The sequence below is a fragment of the Aphelocoma coerulescens genome, chromosome 1 (genome assembly GCF_041296385.1).
Source record: "Aphelocoma coerulescens isolate FSJ_1873_10779 chromosome 1, UR_Acoe_1.0, whole genome shotgun sequence".
Classification (NCBI taxonomy): Eukaryota; Metazoa; Chordata; class Aves; order Passeriformes; family Corvidae; genus Aphelocoma; species Aphelocoma coerulescens.
Window position 1 is genome coordinate 31,989,343 of NC_091013.1, and position 27,351 is coordinate 32,016,693.

General features: G+C 38.9%; 1 protein-coding gene across 14 annotated transcripts in view; it reads left to right on the plus strand.

Annotated features, from left to right (window-relative positions):
• INPP4A (inositol polyphosphate-4-phosphatase type I A) overlaps positions 1 to 27,351 on the plus strand; it is a 118,581-nt gene that overhangs the window by 79,878 nt on the left and 11,352 nt on the right. For 9 of the 14 annotated variants that reach the window (XM_069005983.1, XM_069006021.1, XM_069006008.1 and 6 more), the window contains 15 exons: positions 2,295 to 2,425; positions 2,762 to 2,866; positions 3,639 to 3,747; positions 5,389 to 5,406; positions 7,914 to 8,097; positions 9,577 to 9,795; positions 10,932 to 11,202; positions 13,972 to 14,004; positions 16,889 to 17,061; positions 18,786 to 18,909; positions 19,746 to 19,872; positions 20,254 to 20,394; positions 21,707 to 21,804; positions 25,341 to 25,453; positions 25,804 to 25,958. In XM_069005983.1, coding sequence (XP_068862084.1) covers positions 2,295 to 2,425; positions 2,762 to 2,866; positions 3,639 to 3,747; positions 5,389 to 5,406; positions 7,914 to 8,097; positions 9,577 to 9,795; positions 10,932 to 11,202; positions 13,972 to 14,004; positions 16,889 to 17,061; positions 18,786 to 18,909; positions 19,746 to 19,872; positions 20,254 to 20,394; positions 21,707 to 21,804; positions 25,341 to 25,453; positions 25,804 to 25,958 — 2,001 coding nt within the window. The remainder of the gene's footprint in view (positions 1 to 2,294; positions 2,426 to 2,761; positions 2,867 to 3,638; positions 3,748 to 5,388; positions 5,407 to 7,913; positions 8,098 to 9,576; positions 9,796 to 10,931; positions 11,203 to 13,971; positions 14,005 to 16,888; positions 17,062 to 18,785; positions 18,910 to 19,745; positions 19,873 to 20,253; positions 20,395 to 21,706; positions 21,805 to 25,340; positions 25,454 to 25,803; positions 25,959 to 27,351) is intronic. The other 5 variants (XM_069006038.1, XM_069006046.1, XM_069006030.1 and 2 more) reach the window with 5 other exon arrangements.

Consider the following 27,351-nt stretch of genomic DNA (forward strand, 5'->3'; position numbering starts at 1 on the left):
TTCAGTTCCTTTGGGATATTGTGGAATAAAATCATGGGTTAATCCATTCATTTTCATATTTTGTGAAAATGATAAATTCTCACAGGAAGATGGCAGACTTCTTGTAATGCATGGGAAAACTAATTGAGGTTCTGAACTTCACATTGATTCTTTTTTCTGATGTTATGTTTTCAGCAATGTGCACTTAGATTCTAGAGATTGAATGCTGTATCTTTTTCAGGTGTCCTGCTACAACCTTGATGGAGCAGGCTAGGGATATGCCATTGCACATTTAGTCAAGGGTTATTTATTTTTTATTTTTTATCTTTGTTTCTCTACAGCTTTCCTCACAGTAGGTTTAAAAGCACCTATTCATTATGAGGTACAACCATAATAATAAAGAGTTGGCAAGCTTATCCATTAGGTACCATGTATGATGGATGTGGTCTAAGGACTTGAAGATAAGGAGAATTTAGGGCGAATGAGGGAAAAGATGTGTCTTTCTGTAAGATTGTCGACAGTGAAGTCGGAGGCTTAGCCTTGAAATGTGACTGTTCAGAGGCTCTCGCTAAAATCATGCAGAGATCAGTGGATGCCTGTTGTAAACAGGTACAGGTTAATAACAGCCCAGGTGATTATTAATATGACCTTGTGTATGTACACTGGGTGGTGTGGCTCAAAGGTAAACAGGCCTTTGTGTAATTACTGAGAAAGGCTGCCTTGTCTCTTTTCCGTGGAGGTGACCCTCAATAACGTGCACAATCACACTTTGTATTCATAGAGTCACTCAGATTTGACCAAGTGCTCTGTTCTCCATTCTCAGTGCTGCAGCCCAGAGGAAAGACAGACAGCTACAAAAGCCCAGCTGCTTCTGTCTTCACATCCTGGTGACTTTTAAAATGTCCTTGGATAATCACAACTGCTGTCTCTTAGATAAAACTCCTCTGGGCCAGAGCCCTTTAAAAGGAAACATGTAACTGAGGGGTGTGATATTTTGACTGCCTCATTTTTTATGGCATACATATTCCTTGCTGTCTTGGCTCTATGGGACAAACAAGTAAACTTGGAGCGTTAAGCTGTGAATTTATTTCAGGAAGACCAGGGCTCAGGTGCATGGCTGGTTTGGAGCAGGGAGTTTGACAAGGTAATCATAATAGCATCTTATGGAGAAAGCATGTTTCAAGATGAAACTGGGAGTGTCTTTATCCAGGTCACTAATACATATACTATATGCTGTTGCCTGTTGACAAATCAATCTGATGTTTTTCTTGGAAATGTAGTTCTTTTTGATAATATCCTAAGTACCGTGGAGTGGGAATTGCTCTGTGAAATGCTGTCTTAAATTATACATACACAATTGGTTAAAACGATGGAATTAAGGATATTGAGAGAACGGCAAATAGAACTGCTGGATCCTTTTGACAGATGATTATTCTACCTTTCTGGGACAATGTGCTGTTGAATTGTGTCTGGTGTTGACTTGTTTACTTTTTACCCTTCTTTCTTTATTCCAAATAATGTATTAATCCAAGAAGACAGTAATACAAACATGACATGAGTATTTTCTCAGCAGCACTTCTGGGAAACAATATGTAACACAGGATTGCCATGTGTGACTGGAAACCTGGCAGTCAGGGTACAAGGGGAAAGCCAGGGGTTCTCCTGTTTGTATTTGGGGATATCCAGTCATCCTTTTTTCTACCCTGAGTGCCCAAAATCCTGGATCTCAGATGAAGGTTTTGTTGGCTCATCTTCAGTCTCCAAACCCTTATTAATGCTTATGCTGCTTAGGCTTTCCCTGGCCTTGCAAACTGTTGTGTACATACCTTATCGATGAATTGAATCCTTGTACCTAACATCAGATAGGTGCTAGTATCCCACCTAATCTGTGTCACAGTTCTTATTTAAAGAGCCACCACAATTCAGTAAGGTGTCCTTACAAGGTCCTCATTGTCCCGAGTCACCTGACATGATGACAGTTCCCATCATTTACAAATCCTCATACAGTTTGAGAGCTGCACAAAGGTGGGAAGCTCTGCTTTTGACCAACACCTGAGGCTCCTGGGGGGAGCACAGTGTATTCTGCCTGTGAGGAAGCAATGTATCTTGGACTAGAGCTCAGCCTGTGCTCTGTGATGTGCTTTAGTATGTGTTTGGAAGCATTTCCAGTCTGGTGAGTAGCTCAGACCACCGTGGGTTGAGAACGTGTCAGCTGAGGATGGTGCTCCATTGCTGCAATGTGGAAGTCATTCTTGGTCAAGTGGACTACAGATATAAACACCTCTCTTTCTCCCGTTTTCTTTTTTTTGCCCCAGGGTTTGTGAACTAGAAGAGTTGGGAGAACTGTCTCCTTGTTGGGAAAGCCTTCGTCGACAAATAGTTACACAGTACCAAACGATTATTTTAACTTACCAGGAAAATCTAACTGACCTGCACCAGTATAAAGGTGATTTTTTTTGATAAAAATGTGATTCTTCTCTATCTTATTATTAGTGCTTCTCTGAAATTGGGCACCCAGAATGTTTTATGATGAGTAAAAAATGCTATTATATTTCTTGTCTTTATTAATATTTACTGTGAGTTTGCTAATTACATGGGAATAGTTACTTGCTCTATTCATTCTCTTATCTTACTCTGAAAGTAGAGGACAAGTGTGAACAGTAACAGATTTTGTTTCAGTTTTTTTTAAATTTTCTCTGCTTTACTTTCAGCACATAGCAAATGTTTTAGTATAGGCACAAGGAGAAGGGTTTTATGCTTACTTTTGTCTTGCATTTCTCAGGTCCTTCATTTAAAGCCAGTAGCTTGAAAGCTGATAAAAAACTGGAATTCGTTCCTACAAATTTACATATACAGAGGATGAGAGTCCAGGATGATGGAGGATCAGGTATTTGTTTCCCTTTCTTCGCTTATCTTACTACTTTTCTCTCCATTTTTAAGAATTTCCATCCTCAACCATGCAGCCAAGTTTCTACAAATTACTTATAGTAGTGCTACTTGGCATTTTTGTAGCACCTTCTATTCTCAGATTCCAAATCTCTTTGCAAAAGAAGAGATGTAAGTATAATTACTGCTGTTCTACAGGTGGCAAAACTAGGTTCTGGAGTTAACGGAACTCTAGGTGCCACAAGTTAGCCTTTGTACTAGGGTTGGGTTAAGTTGCTGTGTCCCTTCCAGACATTTTGAATTGCAGCAGAATAACAAAGGTTCTGACTGTTGTTTCGTATTAAGCTTGTGTGCTTTTTCTCTGGAATCATCATGTACAGTTATGCAAAATAACATTTGTTCACATCAAGCTTGTTTCTTCATAAATAACCCGGGTTTTCCTTTATTTAACAGTAATTCTCCATGACACACTTGTGTCCATGTGAGGGATTCCAATAATGTCAGGCTTTGTATAAAGAGCAGTGTTCAAGACTTCTTTTTCACTGTCAATAGATTAAGAAACAGAGGACCTGCATTCACGTATGGGTCTTGCACCTCAAAAAGTACTTGATGGATTTCCAGGGCCTCTAGAACAACTCAGTTTTCCATGTCTTTCAAAACACCAGCAAAGTTTTCCAAAAATTACTTTCAGAAAAGTTTTTGAACTTACACAATTGTTTGCCCACATTAAAGATGACAAGTTTTCATTTGTAAGTCCTTTTTGTCCATCCCAGATCAGAACTACGACATTGTCACCATAGGAGCACCAGCAGCTCATTGTCAAGGCTTTAAATCAGGTGGCTTGCGGAAAAAGCTGCATAAATTTGAAGAGGCAAAGAAACAGTAAGTAGAAATGCTATTGTGTCAGCTGTTATTGTGCCTTTTTCTCATGCTCCATGCTCAGTTATTTGGAAAATCACTCCATTCTATGTTTTTATTTCATTCAATAGTACTACTATACAATATTTTGTATTGAAGATTTTTCTGTGGGTTTTTTTTTTCCAAGGAAAGGGAGGGAAATAAGTTTCCTCCTTATATTACTGTATTTATTTGTTTACTGATGGGTGCTTTGTAAGAGCCTTTTATGAAAATGTCAATTTTTCTGAATGCTTGTTGACTCATTTAATTTAGTTATTTTAGGTGCTGGGTTTGGGTTCTGCCTATTTGTGGGTCAGAACATTTGTCTGCTGAACCTCCTCAGCTGCACTACATCATGCTTTCAACCCATTATTTTCAGGAGACTTTCACCCCTCTCATAGCTTCAAGGTCCTGTTGCTGAGCTCTCTTTAGTAGAAACCTGCTGTACCTGATTGGTAAATTCCTTATTGACAGAGTAGTTTTAGTTCTGAAGCTATTGCTGGAGGTCTTCCTGCATTGCCTAAAGTTTATGCATAGTTTAGGCTTCTGAATCTGGCCTCTGCTGTATAGATGGGATACCTGACCCCCATGTTTTGTCTTCAGGGACTGTCTAGTGACCTCTGTAGAAGTGTAGCTGTGTGAGCTAGAGGAAGGTGCAGAAGTTGGGAAGGTCACATCTGCTAACATGGCATCCACTCCAGCTCCCAGAGGAACCAGAGTGCTGCAGGGTCTGCATTGCTTCTGCTGCTCTATGGAGCATTGAAGGGAAAACAAGAGCAGCAGGACAAGGAGTCATAGTCAGGGAAAAGGAGACCTTGACAATGCCCTTCCAAAGAAAGGACTAGTAGGATTTGGAGCTGATAGGAGGAGGGAATGATGTGGGAACCAACTGCAGAATTAATTTTGGCAGTAGAGAAATGAATAGCAGCATCCTGTGAACATCAGTCAGATATGTACTGATACAAAGATTGGTGCAAAAATACCTGGTGTAATTATTCAGTCTTAGAGAGTGCACTAGGATAGGCATAGAGGAAAATGTAAACCTGGGAACACTGGTATACCAGGCTCACCCTTTCTGTTCTTTGCATACTACTATGGCTTTTTGAAATAACCTTCTTCTGTCAGCGTAGCCACTGAAGTGGTCCTTACTTCTGCAATAGCTAATTTCCCATGTGGATTTGTTCTTTTTCCCCTCACCCAATAATTAAGTTGATTGGAGAGTTTAGTTTCTATCCAGTACTTTTCCTCTAAGCTTTTCAGAACTGTTCCTTCTGGGTCCATGAAAACTGCAGGTTCAACATTTGAAGAACAACTTTCATTTTAAGTACTTCTATGTTATCAAAAAAACAAGTGTAGTAGAACTGAGATCCATCTCCTCAGTTTCATTGTTACATTCAGTTCCTTCTCCTTTCATTGGCATAACTGTGCTTGGTGCATTCACAGCATTTCCCCAGATCAACCCATGGTCATCTGGCAATCTGTGGGTTTTTGCTTCCAAGTTCATGTACCCACCTTGTTGAAAAATGACTCAAATAAGTTATTTCCCCAAACATACTTTGTTTTGTTTCTGCTTTTGGTATTTGCTAACAATCTGCTAATTTTATTTTGGTTTTTTGTTTTTTTTAGCAGTTATGAGGAGTGTTGGTGAGTTTTCTGTTTCTGAGGGTTCTATAGAGGGTTTCTGTTCTCTGGGTTGTTTTATTTTTCTTTTCTTTGGCAAAGATCTGGTGTGTTTTAAAGTGTGCAGGGCTTTTTAATGTCATGCATCATGGCATCCCTAATTGTGCTCTAAGTAATTGTAGCTGCTTTGTAGAACATGGTGTGGGAATGAATTTCATTTCATCTGCAATGTTTGTTTGCAATGAACAGCTAGCTTCCTGGCTCTCTCTGATCATAAGTTAAAAAACTGAAAATCAGAAGACAAGGATTTTAATATCTTTTCCTTTGTTATTTCCAGTGAAAACTATCTGGAATGAGAAACTTCTCTGCCAGTGATGGAAGATAATTAAGACAATTCTGTGTATTTTTAAATCTTAATAGTGATAGATTGGGCATGGTTTATACTTTTGTAATCCATGTCTTTATTTAAAACATTTTCACGTAACTGTTGTTTATTTTTTCTCATGTTGTGGTGTTCAGTGCCATCAAAAGCAGACATTACTGGATGGTTCAAAAATGCAGAAGTTCTGCTCTAAATTACTCTTATTAAGGTTGAACCCCTAATTCACTGAGAATTTAAGTCTGTGTTACAGTTTGCTGTTATAATACAATGAGAGCTGTTCATTTGAAAAAGCAATTGCAGGTTGGAAAGTAAGTATATTTGAACTTCACACCATAAATTTTTTCCCCCAATCATCCTAGCAAATGTTTATGATTAAAAATATAATAATTCTAAATCAAATCTCAATATGCTGCATGGCCTTTTCTGCCAAATATGTCTTTATGCATGTTAACCCACACTGTCGTGGAAAGAAATTGCTCAGAGGAATTGTCACTAAGATCACCAGTCACTAGAAAGCACAAATCAAGTACAGGGAAAGTCCTAAAAGCTGAGATTAATTTGCTGCATGGCATAGCAGTACTAGGGACTGGTTGTTCTCTGCCCGACTTGGGTGGGCGACCAGAGCACAAACAAGGAAACTCTTTCAAGAATCAGTTCTGAGTTACGTCCTTTGAAAACAAATCCCTCATCTTTCTTTTGTAATGGAGCTCAGGCAGATACTGGCATTAAGCTTCTCCCTTGCCTTAATATCCTTTAAGGGACAAGAATTGGAATTGTGGCATGATTTTAAAGTGTGCCCCACGCAACCCTCCTGTCCTACCTCACAGATACGCTGCAGAAATTAACAGCATTGCTCTAAGGGTACCAGAGGAGTTCACACTCCTTGGAGGTTGTGATCTGTGGTATCCGTGCCTGGAAAAGAAACTCCTCTCCATGTAGCTTCTCAGCATGGCTATCTCCATTTAATGGTGCTGAGATTGGTGCAAACAGTAGGTTCTTCTGTGCTGTTACTATGCTGAAGCCATTCATGACTGTAAAAAAAATAATAAAATTAAGATAATACACAATTGGTGTCACCTCATGCTTGATGCCATGTCATGAATCACACTTGTCACAGCTGGAGATGATGTAAAGGCCTGGTCTTTGGGTACCTTTCCTCCTGGGAAGGAAAAACCCAGCATTTTGCCTGACAAAGGGAGTAGTGGTCAGTTGGTTCCAAATAGCTCATACTTGATAAGAGCACAACTTCAGCTTTGAGTAACTTTCTAAGCTAAAAGGCAGCTTTTGTAAATGACGTTTTCAGGTGGTATTAAATCAGCCTTTGGAAGTGCTGTTCTCTTTCCAGCAGTTATAGAGCATCTGTTGAGGATTGGATAAGCAACTTCTGCAGACAGTTAAACTTAAACGGGCATAAACTATTCTCCTTTGTCTAATAAGCAGTCTTAGTGTAGCTGCATTATGTCCATATAAAGATAGGTTTGTCCCTAGTTTAGTAAATTGTGTGTGAACAGACACTACACAAAGGACAGTGTGTTTAGATTAGCCTGAAGATGTGTGTTGGTTTTTTTACGTATCACAAAATTGCTTGTGCTGGTGTAACTTGATCCTGTTCTGCAATAGAGGAAATTATATACTAGCAGAAGGACTTTTTTGTTAATACCACAGTGTTTGTATTATGGATCTGGGTGGCATTTCACTGTTAGAAGGAGCACAGATTTTCTTTTCGTGGTGTTAGTAGATATGTGATAAAGCATGTTTGTAAACCAGGCCTCAGTGAAGGCCTCAGTGAAGTATCTGTGTTGTAAGGAGAGGGAGAATGGAGCAAGATGTCTCTGCAAACAGTGGGTCTGTATCTGATGGCAAAATCTGTCACCCACGTTCTCCTCAGCAAAACTGTCCCTCTGGTGTACAAACTCTGCCCACAGCCCCTTTGGTATTAGGGATTAGTAAATCTGCATCTGAATGCTTTCAGTGAAGGCAGAGAAGTCTCTAGGATCATGTTCCTGCTGTGCAATTGCCCACTGGACTTTCACTGTTGATCACTAGTTTAGGTAAATTTTTGTTGTCTGACATTAATTCCCTAGCATGCCACTGTAATGTGTGTACCTCAAGATCAATTTCCCCCCTAAAATCAGTCTTTCTTTTTCAGCACTTCAACAAGTTCCCAGTCTATAATATACATCCCACAGGACATCGTTAGAGCAAAGGAAATTATTGCACAAATCAACACTCTGAAAACACAAGTCAGTTACTATGCAGAAAGGCTCTCAAGAGCTGCAAAGGATAGATCAGCTAATGGCCTTGAAAGAACACTTGCCATCCTAGCAGATAAGGTAGGAGAATAATTCATTTCCCTGCTGAAGCACAGTATATTTTTTTTCTGTCTGTGCTTTTAGTAGGTTTTCTTGAAACATCTATTTTACCTTTTTCAGTAGTGTGTTGTAACATGCACAGTCCTAAAAAAAAAATTATATCAGCCTTTAAAAGTTCCTGGTTTTATTTAGATTGTCTCCTACTTTTCACACTCTTGCCTTCACCTCCTGTTGAAAGTGCAGTGGAGAGCAATATCCTCTGATTCCCTCCATTCATCATATTGCAGTAATGTGCATTCTTAACTTTCTTTTATATCCTTTTCTCCATAATCACCTGGGATTTTTTAATGTTCTGAGTCACCTGTCAAGCAGCAGCAACTGTGTGAGAGTTAATGAAACAACTCTGTATTTTTCCACTGGTAAAATAAGGAATAATGGTGACACAGCCTTTGCTTGAATTATAGCGATGTAAACCAGTTATTTCTTGATGTGTGCTAAAAAACCAGACTGGACCCACAGCTGAACACAACTTTAGAGGGAGAAAAAACCCCAAATACAGTTTTACTGACCCCTTCTGTCCTTGAAGCCAGTCTGAAGGTTCTAAACAGCAGTAGTGGTCAATCAGCTTGCTGTAAATTGTCCCACTGGAAGGGATATGCATACAGCTTTGTATAATGCAACCTCATGTAAATGTATTATTAATTATAATACTCACTCTAAATGAGTACAGTGTATAACTGATCTGTGGGATTTTCTACAACTGGATTATATGTATATATAACATACTAATGTCTTGTTTGTTGGTTTTTTAGTATACACATAGGCCACATAGTTTTCATATTCATATGGCTTACAGAAATCCTATAATACAGCATGGCTAAATAAGACAGGGAACAAATTGCATTGATAGTGGGTTATACCTTCAGCCCTCCTCTTAAGTCTTGTTTTCATTTCGGACAGGATGATTGGGGTGAAGCTTGATCCTTCGGGTGTGGCAGCTGTTGTGTGGGATAAAAAAATTATGTAATCATAGAATACAGTGAGTTGGAAGGGACCAGTCAGGATCATCCTGGTCCTGCACCCCCAGACTCACACCATGTGCCCGAGAGCATTGTCCACACACTTCCTGAACTTCGTCAGGCTTGGTGCTGCCACCGCTTCCCTGGGGAGCCCATTCCAGTGCTCAAGCACTGCACATGTGTCTGCACATTGTTCTAAGCTTTCATCAAATGGAGAATGAAGTGCAAATAAAGATGAATTGCACATTCCTTAGTGAAATTTTCAACAATTGCAAGTCTAATATAGTAGTACAGACTTTGGAAATGTATCATTTGTGTTCTAGGATCCTATAATATTTTTTAAGGTCATTCTGTAAAGGTATTCTAAAGGCGCCTTAAAGCAATAGTTTCTTTTACAGAATACTACTTCTTTCTTCCTTGAAAAACTACAGTATAAATTGTGTATGGAATAATGAAACTTTTTTGCTTTATTGCTTTTTAGACCCGGCAACTTGTCACAGTCTGTGACTGCAAGCTGTTGGCAAATTCAATACATGGACTGAATGCTGCAAGGCCAGACTATATAGCTTCAAAAGCATCTCCAACCTCTGGAGAAGGAGAACAAGTGATGCTAAGGAATGACCAGGATACACTTGTGGCCAGATGGACGGGAAGAAATAGCCGATCTTCTCTGCAGGTGGACTGGCATGAAGAGGAATGGGTATGTTTGCGTAGTGGAGTGATGAATACTTTCTTCTTTTTACTTTCTTTTTTAATAAGCTCTGTAGCTGCTCACCAGATATGCATAGGATGAGTATGTAGGAGGTATTGGTCAGCTAGCAAAGATGTTGTCTCTATCCTGCAGGCAGTTACTCCTTGGCATGGGAATACAAGCAGGCTTTAATAAATATTTCTGGGTCTCCTAAACAGTGGAAATAGTTACAGTAGGTGCATAGCATTTTTAAGGTGAGGTCCAAGAGAAAGTAAGTAGCTTTTAAAGTGAAAAACTGACCATACTACAATGGGCTTTTGCACTTCTCCCAAATAAAGTGTATTTTGTGTGTGCTAGCTATGCAATTTAGCTTTCCTCTTATAAAAATTCCCCTGTAACCATTTAGAACTTGCAGTTGATCACTGCTTTGATTATGAACAGTATTTTAAAACTGTTTGCATCATGTATTTAAATGATTTTCCTTACCACACTGCCAATCAAAATGAGAATTGGACTGTCTAAATTCTGTCACTGTGTTAAATAAACAGAAGTTAACTAAATCTCACAAATAGTCAACATTAATTAAAGCAATTATTAACATTGTGAAATACCAATTTTTAAAAGAGATTCAATTCATTTTGGAAATGGACCCTTGTTAGTTGTAATTATTTTGGCGTACTTTGACTTACAGTCAAAGTCACAGTAATAAGATACAAATAAAGCTAATTCAGTATTTAGACAGTACTATAATACAGTAATTTTATCTGTTGTTCACTGAGTTACAGAGAAAAAAAAGATGTGTGATTGTATACAATTATGTCAAACATTTCAAGAGTAAACAATAGTGCCATCTAGAAATTGGAATAATAGTGCAGGAAGAGGAACTTAAAATTGTTTGGCAAACTTACACAGAAAATAGCTGTGCTATTTACCACACAAGTCATGTCACTACATATTGTTGACATCCTGGTATACATTACTTATATATCCATAATGTGTGTGTACACACCTGTAACCACAGTAGCCCAGAGGAAGCTTTGCAGAGGAGTTATGACTAGAATCACAGGAGGAAATATATTGCCAAGGGATTTGTTACCCAATGTCTCTTTTGGTTTTAATCTGAGAAAGAAATGTTTTCTTTTAAGGAGAAAGTTTGGTTGAACGTCGACAAAAGTCTGGAGTGTATCATACAGAGAGTGGACAAACTTCTCCAGAAGGAGCGCTTGCAAAGTGACAGCTGTGAAGACGTTTTCCAGTGTGACGTCAGCAGTACTAGTAAGAAAGGTAATCGGGACAGTCGTGCCTACTGGATAAATCCAGAAGATTTAAATGAGACCTCATCATCCTCACCACCTTCATCATCCTCACCACCATCTTCATCCACACCATCCTGTGCATGCCATTCTCTCAAGACAAGTGCGTATGCCAGACACTGCTTCTCACTGCTGCTCTCTTCCTGTGTGCTGGCATCATTCCTAAGCCTCCCTTACAGCCCTCTGTGTGTTTTTAATTCAGTGGTGGTGTTAAGCAGTGATGTCAGGCAGAAGGAGCTGTTGGTGTACTGAGAGCTGCTAAGCCCATTACTTATTTTGAAATGCAGGTCCCACTAAAATCATTGCCAAATCCATTGATGACAGTGGCTCTTGGTTTTCACGCTGTGTGTTTTAAGCTGGTAAAGCAGTTGTATGGGTTATCATGACAGACACCACCTCTGGTAGCTTTCCTGTTGGCTTCAGCTTCTTTGCAGCAATCAAAGCTTATTACAGGTAATTAAATCATGAGACAAGTTCAGGCACTACTGAAAAACTGATGGTCCCAGCTGGACTGCTAAAGCACGGGAGAGGAGCCCAAGCAGTCCCATTAGATTGAGCTGAATGCAGATGAACCTAATGGAGTTCAAAGCAAATTTTAACCCAAATTGTGGTGCTGAGGCATTCCGTTATTTAGACTTCTTGTAGCTGGAAGGTAGTAATTGGCAGTGCAAGCTCTTAGTTGAATAATCCATTCAAAATTTAAGGTCAACTGGATGTTGTATTGAACCCAGTGTAAAGTTGTGAGCATGTGAATGAAATATATCCTTATCAGTTTAGATTGACAGTTTGGCAGCTGTGCATTAAGTTTCAGAATTATTTCATTTACTTATGTACTTATTTGACATATTCTCACATTCTTTACATGTGGTCACTATGATTTGGCCACTTAATAGCGCAGGTGAGCGAAGTGAAGCTCTAAAAAGACTGATCTGTGTTCTCATTTCCTTTGTCCTGTTCTGTCTTATCATTTGATGGCCCTTTGTCCCTTAACGTGTGTCTGTGACTTCATGTCCATCACATTGTTAGTGTTGCAGTGGAAGGCAGTGCCTTAAGAAAAAAAAAGCAAACAGGAAGTGAAAATAAATGTTAATATTTTTTTGTGTAGCTTTGCATGTTACATGTAGTTTACTTAGTATTTTAGACAACCATATTGTTCTAGATTAGACTGATATTTTTGTGTATTATTGAAAAATAGGAAAGTAGGTTCTTGTTTCAGAATATGTATGCTATTAATCTTTGACTAAATTTCTTCTACCATTTTGATACCTATAAAAGTTTTTTTGCTAGCTAGTTTACATGAAGTTTTATATGTATTTACATGTAAGTTTAATCAGTAACCTTCAATGCACATTCACATAAATGATTAAATGTTGTGAATTTTTAATACTAAAAAGCCCAGGAAATATGTGTGATGAGTGATATCAGAAGCTTTTCCCAAGACAATTTTATGCTGAAAACACCTTAGAACAATATTTTTCTTCCATTTCAGTGGATCTTTTAAATCTGCTCTGTATCTTGACACTTATGCCATGTAAAAGTGGAAGTGGCTGCGTGACTCTACCAAAGATTTTGTTAATGCAAAGAATTTGTGTAACTTTTCCCTGTTGTTCCTCCAAAACAGGAAAAAAAAAAATCTTTCTATTTAACTGACAGAACCTGGGGCAGAATTGAAGGTTCTCTAAGTTCAGAATCACAACTTTTTTGTTGTTGTGTATTCAAAGAATTAACGTTTTTCCTGTTAGTAATTATGAATTTTGAATAAATGAGTAGAGAGCAGACATAAACTATTTTGAAAGCAATGTCAAAACCAGCCAAGCAAGATAGTTCCAGAACTGGTAAGAGAGAGACAGTAAAATTTTATTGAAGGACTTTAGAGGATTTCTCTAGAAATGAATGTTTGTGAAAGAAAATACTGCCTGAAATAGTAGAAAGGAAACTTAAAAAATAGATTTTCAAATGTACATATGCTATAGGCTTAGATATTCATTACTAAAATCACATGGGGACATATAGTTTCTTTAGTGAACATGATGAATTTTAATTTACTGAGAAGTTTTTTCTGATTATCTCGCTGAGATGATTGTCCTGATGCACACTAGTTGAATTTTATATTTTATGTTGTTATGTTCAGATTTGTAATTCATTGGCTAGTGACTCTAGATATAAACAACAGAAGCTTAAATCCTATTAGCTTAGTAAACTACTTTTCATTGACGCAAGACTTGCTATAACAGGGTGTACATTATTTTTTTACTGTTGGCATTGACCTGTAGTATATTTTCATCTGACAGCTTGATCCTCCCACTGAAGTGAGTATGGAATACTCACAGACTTCACTGGTGGGGTTTCAGCCCTTAATATACATTCTAATGTTTCTGTTAATTATCTCAGAAATTGTTAACAGATTTGAGTAAGGTAGCAAGGTACTGTTTTTTTATCACTCTTGCATTGTGGGTGCCTTAATGTCATTTTCTGTTAAGTGCATTGAACTTACTGCTGGTCTTTTGCTCTTCTGTTTAGCAGCCTTACTGCCAGCATACTCTATAATTGCAGTAAACCAGTGGTTCTCAAATTGTGCCCTGTGGATCACTGGGGACTGACAGTGCACTTGCTGGTAATCCACAGCGAGCCTCTGAGCTAGCAGGTACTGGCTTTCCTCCAAGTCCCCGTCCAGGTGTTCCTCTGATCAGAACAATGGAGTGGAGGAGATGCCCATGCCCTCGGTACCTATGGGCAACAGAGTATTGCTGCTGAGCTCCTCTTCACTCAGTGAAAATGTTTGAGAACCCTGGCATTGAGCATTTGAGTTGCTTGTGTTTAGACTGTGTTGCTGCTCCTTAATCATGCATGTTGCCCCTCCATTTCTGTGCAGATTGCAGCCCTACTCCGGAAGAATCTGCCCCAGGTATGTGCATTCATGGCTTCTGCTTCTTCTGAAAACTGCAGGGGTTTGTTCATAGTTAACTGAACAAGTGCCTTGCTTTAAGATGGACCATTTTGAAATGGCAATGCTTTGCAACACCACGTGAGTTACCTAAGCTGTTGAGAAGTTATTATTTCCTAAGAGTGCAGGGGGTATCTGGTCATTTTGCATGTCCAGATATGGGAGAGCGAATGTTCATGGCCTCTTTGATTTCTCCAGCTGATGTGTTTTAGCAAACTGATGTAGGTGACAGTGGTTTGAGGCCTATTCCAAATGTCATTGAGGTCTGTGGGAGTGTGGCATTTCAGACATGCCCTTTCACACGGGCTGTTGAGCTGGTCTTTCTGGATGAGAAGTCGAGCAGAACATGGAGGAGTCAACAAGGCTGATGGAAAATTTCTGTTGTGGGTGCACACCAAGTAGTATTTGGGATTGCAAGTCTCATGTTTCAGGATACAGAATTTAGGAGTCTCATCACAGTGTTAACCTTCTTTCTTCTGTCCTTGTCCTTCTGTACTTAATATGAAAAGACTAAAAATATCTTTTTAAGGCCCTGGAGGATAGCTGTTTTAATAATATTTTTATTGCTCTGGAGAAGAGAGATCCTTAGGGTGAAAAATGCAAGAACTTTTCCCACCTGACATTATGTCCTACAAGCTTTATGTATTTGGTTCTCTTAATAAGACATTATTATTTTATGAAATAATCAGTAGTATATAGTCAGCAAAAGTTTGCTATGCGAACTTGTAGGCCTTCCCAACATCCCTACTTTGTTCCAGCCTAATTTGAGACTGGGAGTGCAATTCCTTTTATTCCAGTTTGCTGTTGATAACAACTACCATTGACTAAAAAATAAAAGAACACAAGTGACACCTCTGTGAAGTAAGTAGCAAAAATAATTTAGAACTTTGCAGACTGACAAGGGTTTGTTCTTTCATGGCAAGAATTTTAGACCAAGAGAATACACAGCACAGAGGATTTTTGCTCACTACCCTGGATGAGCCTCTGCATTGTATGTGAATGTTGGGAGAAAAAACCCCATCTACTAATTGCATTATCTTCAGCAGTGTACTTTGTGATTACCAGAGATAAACATATCTTTCAAATGAAGTGCTGTCAGACACACTACAGTTTTAAATCCTCTCTGAGTTAGTAACTATATACATGTGTGTACAACCAGACAATGAGATGATGTGCTGGAAGATACTTTCAGTTCATTCTCATTTGCTTATGGAAAAGCTCTTAAATGCAGTAAGAGAAACACTGTTAGTATCATCTGTATTTTGCTTTCTAAGTGTTCACAAGGCCATGTTATGGCATCTGACTAATTTTGAGATAAAATATTGAATAGAATTTAAAAGACAAGCTGTGATTCCTTGCGTGTTCTTTTGACATTTCCTGCTTTTTTTTAAGGCAATGGAACAGAGTCAAACAACGTCCCCTTTGTGAAGTTTGTTAGGTTATCTATCTACTGCATAGAACAAAAGCCAAAAGGATAGTTCTGTTAATCTTGCCAGTTATGTTTCTGTTAGCAGACTTCCAGAGCTCCCCTCTTTGGCTGGTTATCAAAGGAACATTTATTATTACTGACTCTTAGTTCTGCCTTTGAGTCAAAATCCCAAACAATTTCCTTTCAGGGGCTTCAAGTGTCTCATTCATGCAGGTTCTGGCTTGTACGTTGCCTTGTTCCTGCAGCCAGCTGGGGTGGGAGTTGTGTGTGCTGCTTGTGAGCTCTGGTTCTTCTAAAAAATAAATCATATTGTCCTTCCCTTTAAAAAGAGAAGTGTTCTTCTGTTTCAACCTTACATTAAGGAGGGCAAAACCAAAGCCCTGCTCTGTATTCTTTTTATGTTGCAGAGAGAATGGGTTTTGGTATGGCATCTGAATAATTTTTTGTAAACTCATGGAATTTTTTTTTTAATTGGTGGTTGATTAAGATGAAAGATGAAATAAGGAAAGAAAAGGAACTGAGCATGTGGGATATTTTAAGGCTGAGTAGTCTCTTGGGGAAAAGGAATGGCACAATATTTGGGGTACCAAAATAGGACTTGGACAATTCAGTTTCATTTCTGTGCAGGACCTTGAACAGAATCCCTCTGGGTCATATCTTCTGTATTTCAGTGGAAGAAAAGCTCCAAACTACTTCCAAGAATCTGTATGACTCCCATCTAAATCACTATATTTAGTATTTCTTGTTAGCTAGCTTAAAGCATTTAAAACCACTCAGGAGACAGAAAACACTTAAAAGAGTACCTACATTAATTTCTCACCTCTCTGCCTTATTATTCTTAGCTGCAAATAGGAGATGAGCATCATCTTGCCTCACTGAGGTGCAGTAAGGGTCAATAAGGTGGTGGAGCAGTTGAATGATACGTCTATGAGCCTAGAGATTCAAAAGGCAATATATTTGGGAGAATCTCATTGACAGAAATGGTTAAGCAGATGGTCCCTATTTCTGTAATACAATGGGCTCCTTACTGTCTGTCCATGTATGTGCAGTGAAAGGGTTTGTTTGAACATGAACATGCAGTTATATACACTTCTGTATATAGTTATTCATGTTTCTGTTATGATTTCCTAATCAGCTATTGTATAGCCTGTTGTGTGGGCACAAATTGTGCTAACTTTTACATGGAAAGCCATAACAGCCTTACAGATTATTCTCCATATTTTCCTCATGCAATAACCACACTGTAAGATTACTTAATTATTACAAAGCAGGGAGTAACCATCCTGCCAAAATAAAACGAGTCCTAAATGGGAATTATCAACAACTTTGACTTGAAACAGGAAGTTTCTTCTTAATGTGTGTTTGTTTCAAATAAAGTGCTTCCATGGCTGCTAATTCTTTTTTTCTTTTAACCAGGTGAATGGAGCGAAGCTCTTTATCCCTTGCTGACCACACTCACTGACTGCGTAGCCATGATGAGTGACAAGGCAAAGAAAGCCATGGTCTTTTTATTAATGCAGGACAGTGCCCCGACAATAGGGCTCTGCCTGAGCCTTCAGTATCGCAGGGATGTTGTCTTCTGCCAGACTGTAAGCAAGCAAATATGCATGATTTGATTTCACTTCCACATTTGGTGGGGTTTCTATGAAATATGAAAGATTACTCTTTCCAGAATTTTTCAGAACTCTTCCCAGGTTTGACACTGATTACCCCTCACAAGCTGTGCTATCCTGTCTTTACTGGTTACTTACATGCATTTGGCAATACATAAATAAGGTGTCCCCTTGGATACACATTTGCTATTGAAAACAAAAATTATTCCGGAACTAGTGAAAATATACTGTTGTATAGAGAAACAACCTTTGCCTTCCAATGCCTCCAAGCTAAAGCAGAAGATGTGAAAGAGGGGAGCAAAAAGGTCTGTGAGAAGCAAGCGTACTCCCTCAGTTACCTTTGGTTGTTTTGTTTTCTGCATTGAGAAACCCAACAGGACATACGGTACCTAAGGAGAGAAGCCCAGCTATGGGAAGAGAAATTAGTTCTGGGTTTTTTTTCTTAGAAGTTCTGTTTCTGCACCTTCTGGCATCTTTTGTGTCAGACACTGACTAGCAGGTGCAGACACTGCACTAAAAAGATTTCCACTGCCCAGAGAAAAAAATTTCTTCTGCCCTCTACACTTCTGTAGTGTGTCTGCTTTCCTGTTCATTTATTTCAAACAGTTTATTTCCTGGACATCATTTGGCAGGGCTTTTGTCCCAAAATGTAATACCAAAATGTAAAACAGGTGACAGGATGAGAAGAAATGTCCTCAAGTTGTGCCAGGGGAGATTTACATTAGCTCCTAGGAAAAACTTCTCATGGACGGGGTTGTTAAGATCTGGAGTGGGCTACCCAGGAAAGTAGTGGAGTCACATCCCTGGAAGTGTTAAAAAAATGTCTGGATATGGCAGTTGTGGACATGGTTTAGCAGTGTACATGGTGGTGGTGCTGGGTTGGACTTGGTGACCTTAGAGGTCTTTTCCAACCTTAATGATTCTTTGAATCTGTGATCTCATTGGGATAAAATGAGGGAATTTTCCTATATAAAACCCACCTCATATTGCAGATAATTTTTAAACTCAATACTTTGAGTATGTTTACCTATCATGATCAGAACTTTATTCTCTTCTGTTTAATTCTATAACAAAGTCATACTCCTGTGTACATAGTGTAGGGCAATCACCTGGGAAATTTCTTTGTTGACAGTGAATTAAGACTAGAATTAATCTTAGATCATAGTACTGCCCTTAGTCGTAGATCTTCAGGATCTTGTTCTGAATATCTTGTAACACCAGAGTTTGAATCTGCATAATGCAAACAGATACTGCATTTTTAAGCTTTCTCAAATGCCATTTTTGAAAAGCAGTAATTTATTCATACTATCAAAATTCTTGGCTTGGAACTAGCTGTGTTGCTTTTCTGTCTAAAACTAAAGCAATTCTCTTGGGAGAAATTTTTGTAATTCCTAAGTTGTAGACCCTACCGCAAGTAATCGTGTTCAGAAAACAAAAAGGTGTGAGATCCACAGCAGCCCCATTTTGAGACAGCTTGCCAGATGAAGGCGGCATGCCCTGAATCTGATTTTTTTAATGTTTTGGGTTTTCATTGGTTGGTTGTCTCTCTTCAGCTGCAAGGAAGAGTGATGTTTAAGGGAAAAGAGCATCTGTTTGACAGATTTCATGGCACCTCTTATACATGCTATCATTTTTGTTTGGGGCTGAAGAACCTCTTTTATCTTGAATCATTTCATTCTTGTCTGTTTCCTCTCTCACAGCTGACAGCACTCATTTGTGGTTTCATTATCAAGCTGAGGAACTGCCTGCATGATGACGGATTTCTAAGACAACTCTACACCATTGGCTTGCTGGCACAGTTTGAGAGCCTGCTGAGCACTTATGGTAAAGGCACGAGGCCAGTGGGTGGGATTAGCTGTTGAGTCAGCAAATTCTGCATTTGATTGGTTACAATGGGATCTGAGTGTTTGGGGCAGTCTGCAGCTCAGCTACAAAATTATTTTGAAACCTAAAATGCAAAGATAGATTATAGCTGAAGTACTTAATATCTAACAACTCTGAATTTATTTGCTCTTACTTGAATATCTAAAAGATAAAGTGTATTTGTTTTATAATAGAATATCAAAGGTTTAAGAAAGACTAAAACGTATCACAGTGGTCTTTGGGTTTTTTCAGAAAATAAATGGATTAAAGTTTTGGCAAGCTGGGAGAAACTTTGCCCGAAATTCACTTTTTGAATTTTCTTGAAACTTGTGTAGTCTTGCAGCACAATGTGAGATTGAAGAGAGAATATAAAAAGGGAAAGTACTTCACTCAGGAGTGTTTCACTCCTGTGTCTCAAAAGCTGTTTGGATGCTGGTTAGGGAATGCTTTTCCAGACAAATCCAGAATACCTTGTAGCTTCTCCAGTACAAAGAGTATCGTGGCTCTGACAATGCTGAAAAGTACTTACTAGCATCATCTAACTTGGAAAATCAGCATATAAACTACTTGAAGGACAGTAGTCTGGACTGTTCTAGATAACTGGTATTTTATAAACTTGCTGAACTCAAAAAATCAGTCATGACATCGTCTCTAGGTCAAAGGGGAGGCTTGAGCTGCAGGAACTCTTCATCTGTGGAACTTCTTCATGGAGTGATGATCTACTGTTGTCATCAAATTGACAAAGGAAAGTTGTGCATAACAAGTAATTACAATTCACTTTTTCCTCTTGGATTTAGGTGAGGAGTTGGCAATGCTGGAGGACATGAGTTTGGGAATCATGGACTTGAGGAATGTAACCTTTAAAGTAACTCAGGCTACATCAAATACATCTACTGACATGCTGCCAGTCATCACTGGAAATCGGTAAAAAAACAATAAATATACTTTATTCTTGATGGGATGGGGACATGCCAAAACTTTGCTTTTTCTACCCAAGCTGTAGAAGAACTGCAGTACTAATGAGCAGAGCAAAATCAGCTATTGTCAGGAAACTGGCAGATCTTATTTGAATGTCCATGAGGATATAAATGCAACATTACAGGTTGCTGCAGGTTTGTTTTTGAACTAGAATAGATTTTCTGACTAGAAGCAAGTTGTGGCAGTTCTTTAAAGTCAGTTTTGACTGATAGTTGCTTTTTAATGGTTATGTTATGTTCTAGGTGTTATCCCTCTTGAGATAAATAACATATTCTTGGAACGTAGCTTTTTGATCCCCATGTCTCATAGCTGTTTATCTGTTCTCAGTGATGGATTTAATGTGAGGATCCCCCTGCCAAGCGCCTTGTTTGATTTGTTGCCGCGTGAGATTCAAAGTGGAATGTTACTGAGGGTTCAGCCTGTTCTTTTCAACGTGGGAATCAATGAGCAGCAAACCCTAGCAGAGAAGTAGGTATCCAGTCAGTCAAGCTCAACCTTACTGGCAGTTCAGCAGTGGAACTACGTTGCTGTGGAATTGCACTCTTGCATAACTAACAGTGATTCAGTTTCTCCAGTACACAAACAAGGGTACTCTGTTCTAAATGAATCTGTCAAATGCCAAACAAAAGGAGGTCCTTTATATACCACGTAACTGTGAAGCTCCTTACTCAAGGGTTTGAGACTAGTGCGGGTTTATGTGGTTCAGAAGTGAATTTACACTAAGGAGATCTATCAAGGGCTATTTAGCACACAGGCTTTTTATGACTTAAGACCTTTCTGAGTGACAGATCACTAGAGGCTGAGAGATCATTCTGAGTATTGCTGCGTATTTGCTGTCTTGGTTTTGCACTCTCCCTGAGACTCCCTCTCCTGGTCACTGTCAAAATCCAGGATAATTGGCAAGGTGTACGTCTGTTTTAACATAACCTTGCAGTATTTATGTAATGCAACAATGCTACTGTAAAGCTGAAAAACATAATTATGTAATTATATTTTCTAGTGAGACTGTTTGGTTCTGGAAGAGCCAGCAGATTCCCTCTATTGTGGCCATATCCTGTAAAGAGTACATTGAGAGAGCACTGCTCTAATGGAGAACTCCAGCAAAGTCAGGCACATGCATGTTGTGACAGCAGCCTCGGTACCAGGCTGAAGTGTGCACTGTGGTGGTGGACAACAAGAAAAAGTCTAACAAAAGCATTCCAGCAATTACTGTTGTCCTCTGTTTCCTACAAAGCAAGCCCAAGATGACTAACACAGTTACAGATGTCAGCAGTCTGTGTGTACATCTGTGTATGTAGATATTTAGATGAGATAAATCAGGGCATTGTTGACAATATTTATTCATGGTTTATTACTGGTGGATCCATATTTTTCATTTACATGCATGAAGTCAGCATCCTCAGTCCTATCTACTGATGTTGTGGTTGTTATTATTGGTTTATGAACTAACTAGTAAATTCATTATTAAAAGTTTAAATTTAGGTAAAACAATTTGCCAGGTAGGAATTTAATATTGAAAGAGAGACATGAAAGCCAAAGAATTTTCCACAAGATTTTTTGTATACCTTCCTTCCCTTTTTCCCCCTCACATCCTTTCTCTGTAATGAGTCATTACAACAGTTCTCTGTTACATTTCACCTGGCATTTGAATGGTTAGGGAATTCCTGGGATTGATCTTTAAACTGTCTTTTGGTTTACATATTGCCAAGAGCAGTTGTTTCAAAGAAGAAGAGAAACATTTTACCTTGGGCTTAATTGTTCCTTCCTTCTCCTTTTACAGGTTTGGAGACACCTCACTGCAAGAAATAATTAACATGGAAAGCTTAGTGCGGTTGAATTCGTATTTTGAACAGTTCAAGGAAGTTTTGCCTGATGATTGTAAGTATTTTGTAATTAATGATAAATTGGGTTGAACAGCACAATTCAGGCTGATTTTTTCATTTGTTTGTTTTATGTTGGTTTTGTAAATGTCGATGATACACCAGCATTAGTAACCTCCAAGAAATGATGCAACTCTTTTTTAATACTTTAGTACGAAGTAGAGCGAATTCAAGAGGTTTAAAGGTCAGACTGATTAACTTTCCTTTTTAAGGTTACTTTTACATCTTTTTCTAAGTGGCAATGTGTACTGTGTAATCATCCAGCTAGGCAGTGAGATTGTTGTAAGGTAAAGGTGTAAAAGTGACAGGTTCTAGCAGCAGCACTTTTATGTGCAGTTTTGGTGATGTTCCTTGCACTTAAGATAAAACCTGCACAGAGAGCAACTGCCAGTTTTTAGGAAATCAGTGACTTTCCCTCTGTTTTTCCTTTGGCACTGTCCTATAATTGTTGCATCTGCAGCCAACAGCAGAGAGCCTGGAAGAAAGACAATAGCTACAAGCTTTAATTTTACTGTTTTTTTTTTTTTTTTACTTGTTAATTTGCTTGTTACTGCTTGGGGTTTTTTTGAGAAGGCAGTGGCGTGTTATTTACATGTGACCACAAAAATGGTGAAAATTCATCAATTCATTATTATTGCTATCAAATCTCTTGTAAGGTTATTTCATGTGTCCTACAATTTGTTGCAATTTTATTCCAGAAATACAAATGCAACAGCATGCAACAAGATAGTTAAGAATTCTATCTGTAGAGTGTGTTATTGCACGTCCAGTTACTCTGAATGTTCTTGATATGGCTGAGAGCAAAACCTGCTTCCCTCCATCCAGGCATTCATAATCCTGCATAATTAATACTCTGGATTGTTAGCTGCAAAATTTAATTTTTTTATTGTATAGAAGTCTAGGATCAGATTTTCTTGTAAGATTCAAAAATTAATCAGTTTAAAATGAATTTTGTTCATGTCTCTGCCTAGTCTTTCATAACAATAATTCCCATTCAGTTCCTTCCTCTCTTCTTTAATTTTGCTTGTCTCTTCCCCAAACCTCTTATGTTTGATCCAGTCATCTTTTAACTTTTGCCTTTTTTTTTTCTCCTGAAAGTTGTGGTGATATTGAGGATATACAAAGTGACATCTACTTTTCTCTGAACCCTTGTCAACAGAGAATAGCATTTACATTTAACTGCAAACCAGGTGATTATGCCCAGTGATGTAGACTGTGGTAGGCAAAAGGAAAACCCTACAGATGATTCTAGGGGACAAAGGGCCCAGTGAGGTATCTGTTGGCAGATTGTAGGAAATGTTCCCTTCAAGAACAGTACACAAGAAAAGTTGATTCTTTATTCACTGTCCTTGTCCCTGTGTTCTTAATTCTAAGATCTGCAGAATTTTAAGAAATTAATTAGTCTTTGCTTCACTAGCTCCTTGTCCTTGTTCTATTAGCTCTCCTTGTCTTTAGAAAGAGGAGATGGCCTGTGCCCTCTTTTTGTTTACAGGTATTACTTACTTTCTAGGTGTAGAGTTTAAGCAGACAAGACCAGGGCAGGTACAAAATTGTTAATTATAGAATATAAATGTAGAATTTTTTAGGTTGGAAAAGATCTTTAAGATCATGAAGTCCAACTGTTTCCCCAGCACTGCTGAGTCCACCCCTAAACTGTCTCCCCAGATGCCACATTTACACATTTTTTAAATACCTTCAGGGATGGTGACTCAGCCACTTATTCCAGTGCTTGACCACTCTTTCAGTGAAGAAATTTTTCCCAACATCCAATCTAAAACTCCCTGGTGCAGCTTAGGCTATTTTCTCTTGTCCTGTCGCTGATTGCCTGGGAGAAGAGCCCCTCTGGCTTTCATGTGGTTGTAGAGAACAATGAGGTCCCCTCTGAGCGTCCTTTTCTCCAGGCTAAACAGCCCCAGCTCCCTCAGCTGCTTCTAATAAGACTTGTGCTCCACACCCTTGTACTCCACACTGGAGCTGTTCAGTTTCCCTTCTCTGAACACCACTGAGGTTCCAGCACCTCAGTGCCCTTCTTACAGGGAGAGGCCCAGAACTGAACACAGGATTTGAGGTGCAGCCTCACCAGTGCTGAGTACAGGTGGACAATCCCTGCCCTGGTCCTCTGGCCACACTATTACTGACACAGGCCAGGATGCCACTGGCCTTCTTGGCCACATGGTCACACACTGGCTCATGTTCAGGCTGCTGTGGACCAGCACCCCCAGGTCCTTTTCCACCAGGCAGCTTCCCAGCCACTCTGTCCCCAGCCTGTAGCACTACACAGGGTTGTTGTGACCCAAGTGCAGGACCTGACACTTGGTCATTCTGAACCCTGTAAAAGTGGCCTTGGCTTATTGATCCATCCTGTCCAGATCCCTCTGTAGAGCCTTCCTGCCCTCCAGCAGATCAGCATTCCTGCTCAGCTTGGTGCCATCTGCCACTGACTGAGGGTGCACTTGAATCCCTCCTCCAGATCATTGATAAAGATATTAAACAGGACTGACTGCAGAACTGAGCCCTGGGGACCCACACCAGCTGGATGTAGCACTATTCACTAGCACTCTGTGGGCCTGGCCATCCAGCTGGTTTTTTTTACCCAGAGAACAGTATGTCCTACCAAGCCATGAGCAGTTAGTCCAGGAGAATTCTGTGGGAAGCAGCGTTAAACACTTCGCTAAAGTCCAGGTAAACAATGTCCACAGCCTTCCCTCATCTATTCACCGCGTCACCTTCTTGTAGGAGGAGATCAGGTTAGTCTAACATACTATTTGCTGTGAGAAGTAGGCCTAAAATAAAACCTCATTTGTCACTCAGGTAGTATTCTTTTTGTCAGTGTCGTCTCTTGCAGTGCATACCTCCTGATTTATTCAGTCACAGCTTTAGCTGGTGTTCTCTGTGGTTGTGCCTTTAAAAAAAAAGAAACAATAAAAAAGACATCCTGTTGAATACTTGTAACTGATTGTCTGGAGTATCTTGCTACATATGTAAGAGATGGTGTGCAACAATTCGAACACAGAAGATGAGTACTGAAAGTGCTCTGAAAAATTTCCACCACTTTATTTCCACTTAGTGAAATATTAATAAACAGATCATGAAAATGAGGCGTCCTGTCAAAGAGGGTGTTCCTTGTAACTGAAAGCTGACCAGGTTGCAAATTTAAAATAAAAAATGTGAGCAGAATACACAATAGCTTCAGAGTTTCTCTGAAGACATGCATGTTCTGCTGTCACCTCTGTGACACACAAACCAAAATACTATACCAATCTTACTCCCTTTGTTCATTCTCTTATTATATTGCTATTAGATTCTGAGTCCCTGAAGTTTTAAATAACTGGGGTTTATATTTCCAATTGAGTTTAATTAAGCTTGAATTTGTTTTGTTGATGGTACTAAGTAATTCAGAACTTGAATAGTTGTTCTAAGCTTTGATGGTTTCAAGAAAATACAAGTGTGTTTGCAACAGGCATATATAAACACTTTGTAAAAGATCTGTTGAATACAGAAGAATAAGTGGAGTTGGTTTTATTTGTTTTATAGGTCTACCTCGATCTCGTAGTCAGACGTGCCTGCCTGAACTGTTAAGATTTCTGGGACAAAATGTACATGCAAGGAAAAACAAGAATGTTGATATCCTTTGGCAAGCTGCTGAGGTATTTATTCATCTAAGCGTCTCTGAATAGTTCAGCTGATTTTCTGTATGCATATGTATTTTCCACCTTTTTATTACTGATATGTTTGAATTTCTTCATTTGCTTGCATGTAGCTTGGAAATGCTGCCAGGCTAGACCTCCTCTAGAATGGGACATGGGGAGATAAAATGTATTTTCCAGATCAGAATTTTCGCTTCAATGCAGTGAAGTTCTGCTCTCTGAAAGATGACTAACTTTGACATCAAAGCCCTACACAACATTTGTGTCTCTCTAAGGGGAAGTACAGGTGTTCTCTCTGACAGAAGGTTATGCATGTAGAAGGAGTGATGGATTGTATATCCCATTTCTAGATATGCCGCAGACTTAATGGTGTTCGATTTACGAGCTGTAAAAGTGCCAAGGATAGGACTGCCATGTCGGTCACCCTGGAGCAGTGTTTGATCCTACAGCATGAACATGGAATGGCTCCACAGGTCTTCACTCAGGCTCTGGAGTGTATGAGGAGGTAAGAGTTTGACCACATCACTTATTCCTAAATAAGGAACCATGCAAACTGCAGAGGATTGGTGGTCTCTGTTTCCATCAAAAGAAAAATAAAGTAAACTAAAGTCAGGAAACTGTAGAACTGACTGCTAGAATTCATCCCTCCTGTGCATGTGAGTTGCATATGCTAAAGCTGGTTCTTACCAGATTTGTATCAGATGGGCTTGAGTTTTCAGTAGAAAAGGACTTTTCAGACAAGCATGTAAAAACATGTTTTCCATTTATGCTGAGCTTACAGAACAGGAAACTGGTGCTTCTTTGAAAGTTGTTTAATGATGACTTTACCTGAAGTGTCATAGCACTATGTTTCTTAGTTCTAGATCAGGGAGATTACTCAGGGATGACCTGTCTTGTTCTTTGAAACACAGACACCTGCAGTTTGCACTGGTTTGCCACGTGTATTCTTTAGCAGTGAAACACTGCTCACTGGGTGAAATGTCAGTATGAGTGTTTCACACTACAGCAACCAAATTTCATCACAACGTGTCAGTGTGCTGTTGTCATATCAATATAATGATGTTCTGTATTCTGAAGCAGCAGAGGTGTTTGCAGAATTAAGTACTGTACTTAAAAAAAAATAATAAAATCTGTTTACTGTTGTTCAATGCCTTGTTTCAAGCACTGCTGGAAAACTCCGTAAGTCACATACCAAAAGAAAGGATAAGAAATGTAGCTTTAGTGTTTATCGATGTAGTTCAACAATGCTGTTCAGTCCTGTTTTTCAACATTCACTCTTATCGAATGTACTGTACTGTGTGTCTTTTCACCAAATTCTCTAGAGTGTTCAATTCTCTTATCCTTTCTGTATGTTTTTGCTGTTTGACCCTTTCTTACTCTTCAGTTGCCTAGAAGAAAAGTGTCTCATATAGTAACACTTGCAGCCTCTTACCCTAGTAATTTGGGGATTTATATCTACATCTAATTGGGTGGCACTGGACTTCTTTATTTTCAGTTTTTTTCTGCACTTTTTGCTACATTGTCACAGAATTAGGACAGTACATGAAGACTGCACTCAAGAGCTAATTAAACTTTGATATTAGAAACAAAACTTGAAACAGCTTTGTGAGGGAGAAATTACTAACTTAAAATAGACTAAGTGGTTTTCAAACATTTTTATTTTAATTATGCAGCTTGCTGACATAGACATCTGAAACTGTTACACAGTTTCACAGTTGTGTATTTAATAAGAATAAAACCAACTAGGAAAAATAGTGGGCATCTTATTACTTTCTTCAAATTCTTTACTGAGTCACTGGGGTTTTTTTAATGCAGTCATGGACATGAGAGAGAAAGGTTAATAATAACATTGTTTTGGTCCTTCAGTCTACCAATTTAATATAACAGGATCAGATAAA